Source organism: Trypanosoma grayi (genome assembly GCF_000691245.1).
Source record: "Trypanosoma grayi strain ANR4 Tgr_429_V1, whole genome shotgun sequence".
NCBI classification, from domain to species: domain Eukaryota; phylum Euglenozoa; class Kinetoplastea; order Trypanosomatida; family Trypanosomatidae; genus Trypanosoma; species Trypanosoma grayi.
The window spans coordinates 11068-14550 of record NW_008826048.1 but is presented as its reverse complement, the minus strand read 5'-3'; the positions used below and the strand labels follow the sequence as shown (position 1 = coordinate 14550).

At 57.6% G+C, this 3483-nt stretch overlaps 1 protein-coding gene across 1 annotated transcript; it reads right to left on the bottom strand.

The window, feature by feature from the left end:
* Positions 1-126: 126 nt before the first annotated feature.
* Positions 127-3204, bottom strand: DQ04_04291030 (hypothetical protein; the record flags this gene model as incomplete). Its single annotated transcript, XM_009313474.1, has 1 exon — positions 127-3204. The coding sequence occupies one exon, from the start codon at positions 3202-3204 to the stop codon at positions 127-129; it is 3078 nt and encodes a 1025-aa protein (XP_009311749.1).
* Between the last annotated feature and the right edge of the window lie 279 nt (positions 3205-3483).

Sequence of the window (3483 nt, the reverse complement as noted above, 5' to 3'; positions counted from 1 at the left end):
TCACACCACCCCACCACGCTGCGGTATATATATATATATATATATTTATATTTATATATATGCTTGCAATGTGTCACGCTGACGCGGACAACAGGGCACCACCGATCTTTCCGTCTGCGGAGACGGCTACGTCGGCACGTGGTCGGTGATGATCGCATCCACCTTCATCAGCCGCAGCTGCACATACGTGAACTGCTTGTCGTTGTTCACCTCGCCCCATGTCCATAAGAGCTGCTTGTGGTCGTGAGCGTATGCAACGATGTCTCTTCCACGGGAGTAATCGAATGAACTCCACTGAGCGTCACGCTCACCACTGACGCCATCGCTGCCACTGGCAATGCTGTTGGTATCGTCTAATTCGTTCTCGTCGCCGTCGTCCGGCCGTTGCAACGAGACTGGCTGTTGTGGCAAGCGCGGGCGATTGCGTGTGCTGGGGATGTGTCTCTGTGCCTTGGTACAGAGCGAGCTGGCGTAGATGGAGACGCCGGAGAGATTCATAAGGGTCGAAAACTGCAGCGCACCCTCTACGAGGCCAAAACAGCGGTAGTCCTTGAAATCATTTGAGGGCTCCGTATCACAGAGGAACACAACATCGAAGCGGCTCTGCTTGAGCTTCAACGCGAGGCACACATCTGGCTCAAAACTGCTGAAAATCACATCACGAGGCTGTTCAACTCCTTTATCACCCTTGCCCACAACAACCTGTCGCTGGTCTGCGTAGTCAAAGACAACGCGCAGGATGTCGTCAACAAAGTCATTAATCTCAAACGCGTTCGTCTGCTGGTACAAGTTGGAATCGCCGATGGGCTGAAAGGGAAATTTAACCTCAAGGTTGAAGCGCAACGACACCGGTGTGTTTTCGAAGAGATCCTGCAGCGTGCAGATGCGGTTCGTGACATCTTCCTGTTCGGAAAGAATGCGCTTCTGGTTACGCATTCGCTCCCCGGAGCAGGCAGGGTTCAGCAACTGGCCGCCAACACATTCAGGCGTCATGCAACCGCTGAACTCGTTTTCCTCTTCCTTTGCCTCCAAATGCAGGTCAGACCGGTACTTCGCTCGCTGACGGTTACGATACACGCGGAGGATTTGGTTCATGTGACGCAGGATTAAGCTACGAAGCTTATTACCTGCCTTCATGTATGTGAATGTCTCTGTCATCACCACATCCAGCTGCCGCTTCGTCAGTTGATGTAACGCGACGGTAACCGAGGCGAAGTTAGGGGCGTTCTGCTGGCACACTTCTTGCAACACCGCCGGAAGCACACTGGACGAATCCGATGTCAGAAAGTCCGCGAACTGCGGGTGTGGAATCGGATCTGATGCGAAGGTGGGGCTCACGCCAAACTCAAACGAATTACTGGAAGATGGTTGCTGCCACTCAACTCTGCCGTTGCGTGTGCCCGCACCCCTCTTAACGCGTGCCTGGAGACGAATGAGCGGGTCGTGAAAGATGACTGGGACACGGTCCTGCGTAAGCATCACATCGAACTCCACCATGTCACACCCACGGCGGTGGGCGGCGTTGAAGGCCTCCAGGCTGTTCTCCGCGAGTTTCACCGTCAGCCGACGTGCCATGCGGGTTGAAGGTGCCACGGCGTCGGCGTCCGTGGCTTCGTCTGGCAGTGTACGAGTGTATGTCTTGCCGAGGCCACGGTGGCCGACCGGCTTTGTCGTCGCCAGCCGCTTGAGGGATGCGATGGAGCGCACCATCATCAGCGTGTTGCGCTGCGCGTGTTGGAAGGGGAAGACGAAGAGGTACTGCACGTAGATGGTATGCCAGTGCGTGGTGGCAGCACCAAGAGTGCTGTGGCCGCCCCCATCGGGTGAAGCATCAGAAAAGGAGAAGGGGATCGCCAGTAAGCCGCTCGTGTGCTGCTTGAACAACGGCGGCTGAAGCACAACGAAACACCTCACCCAGCGCACCCCCACAACAGCACGGGCACTGCTGGCATAGGAATACGTCTGCAGCGACGACAGCTGACTACACGTATCATCACTGTCGTCGCTGGTGTCACTGTAGACTAGAAGCGGCATTCGCATTTCCAGCTGAATTCCACAGTCTGCCAGCGGCGCTACATTCACCGTTGTGTGCCACGCACGCATGGTGCATTGCGGCTCCCCCGCGCTGAATGGGCTGATTGGGTCGGCGATGTGCAGCGGTTCTACACACCAGCCGCGGCGCATCACGGCAGTGTTAGCGTCGTCCTCATAGCAGGCTCTTACATTCTCATATACAGGTAGCGGCTTCTGCCCCTGCTCCTTGGAGGCACCCCCTGTAGACAGAGCAGTCTGTCCCCTGGTGCTGGGCGGTTTATGGCCGCTTGTGTGTTGCGGCAGTTCCGTTTCATTTTTAAGCGACCGGTGCTTCTTATGCCGTTTAATCGACTCCTTGACCACACTCATCTGGCGCTTCATTGGAGCAGGATTCGGCAAATGCCCCTCGCACCAACAGCAGCCCTCGGAGCGCACAGGGTACACGTCGTCCACCTCCACGAGAGAGGTGGGCAACAACTGGATGCCGCTGCGGCTGGTTGCCGCGACGTCATCACCGTGTTGCTCGAGGTGCAGCACAGTCTCGCGGCTATGCGGCGGCAGACTGTCCAGCCACGCTGCCCGATCGTACCTCATGCTTGGATCGTTGCCGTACAGAGTCAACGAGAGAAGTGGCCCTGCTTTTAGAGTATTCTTTTCCCCCTCCGCTGCCAACGAGAGCTGCGACAAGAATGGAAACTGCTTCTCCGCGCGGGCGAAATGCAGTACACGGCCATTAAGATCTATACGCGCGTGCGCCACAGGGCTGCTGCTGCTGCTGCTGCTGTCGTGATCGATGATGAGGGCCACACTGTCCGGCTGCCCTTGCATATTTTCCACCGCCATAATAGCGGCACCGGGCGTGATACCAGGGCAGGCGGCGCGCAGCAGCGACACATCAACGATCACCAGTCGGAACCGCAGTGAAGATCCAACGGAGGCGGTTGGCACCTGTGCTGTCGCAGTGAAGGAAAGCATTACAGTATCCCCCTGGTTGCTGTTGCACGAGGAGGGAGGCTCAGCCACGAGGAGCAGCGGCGCGGTGTGGCCCCACGCGCCCATCGCATCAGCGTCACTGACGAGCCCGAGTTGCAGCTCACCTGCCGACGGCGGCGCGTAGCGTTGCGGCTGTGCGGGTTGTGGTGCCACGTGCGGGTTGCTGCGCGGGGGCATCAGTGTGCTGAGGCGTGAGAAATCCGCGCGGAGGGAATCTGCGCGGACGCCGGTGAGCTCCACGCGAACACACACACACGGCGATGCAGCAGGAGTAGCAGAAAAAGCCATTGTCTGTTTCTTTCTTTCGTTCTTTCTTCAGCTCCTTCTTGTTGTGTCGCTCTCGCACAACACTGGATCTGTGGCTTCTGAAGTGAGATGAGGCGGTAGATCGTCAACCTTGACGCCCACTGCGGAGCGGGCGGCCCACACACGCGCAGAGGAGGAGGAGGAGGAGGA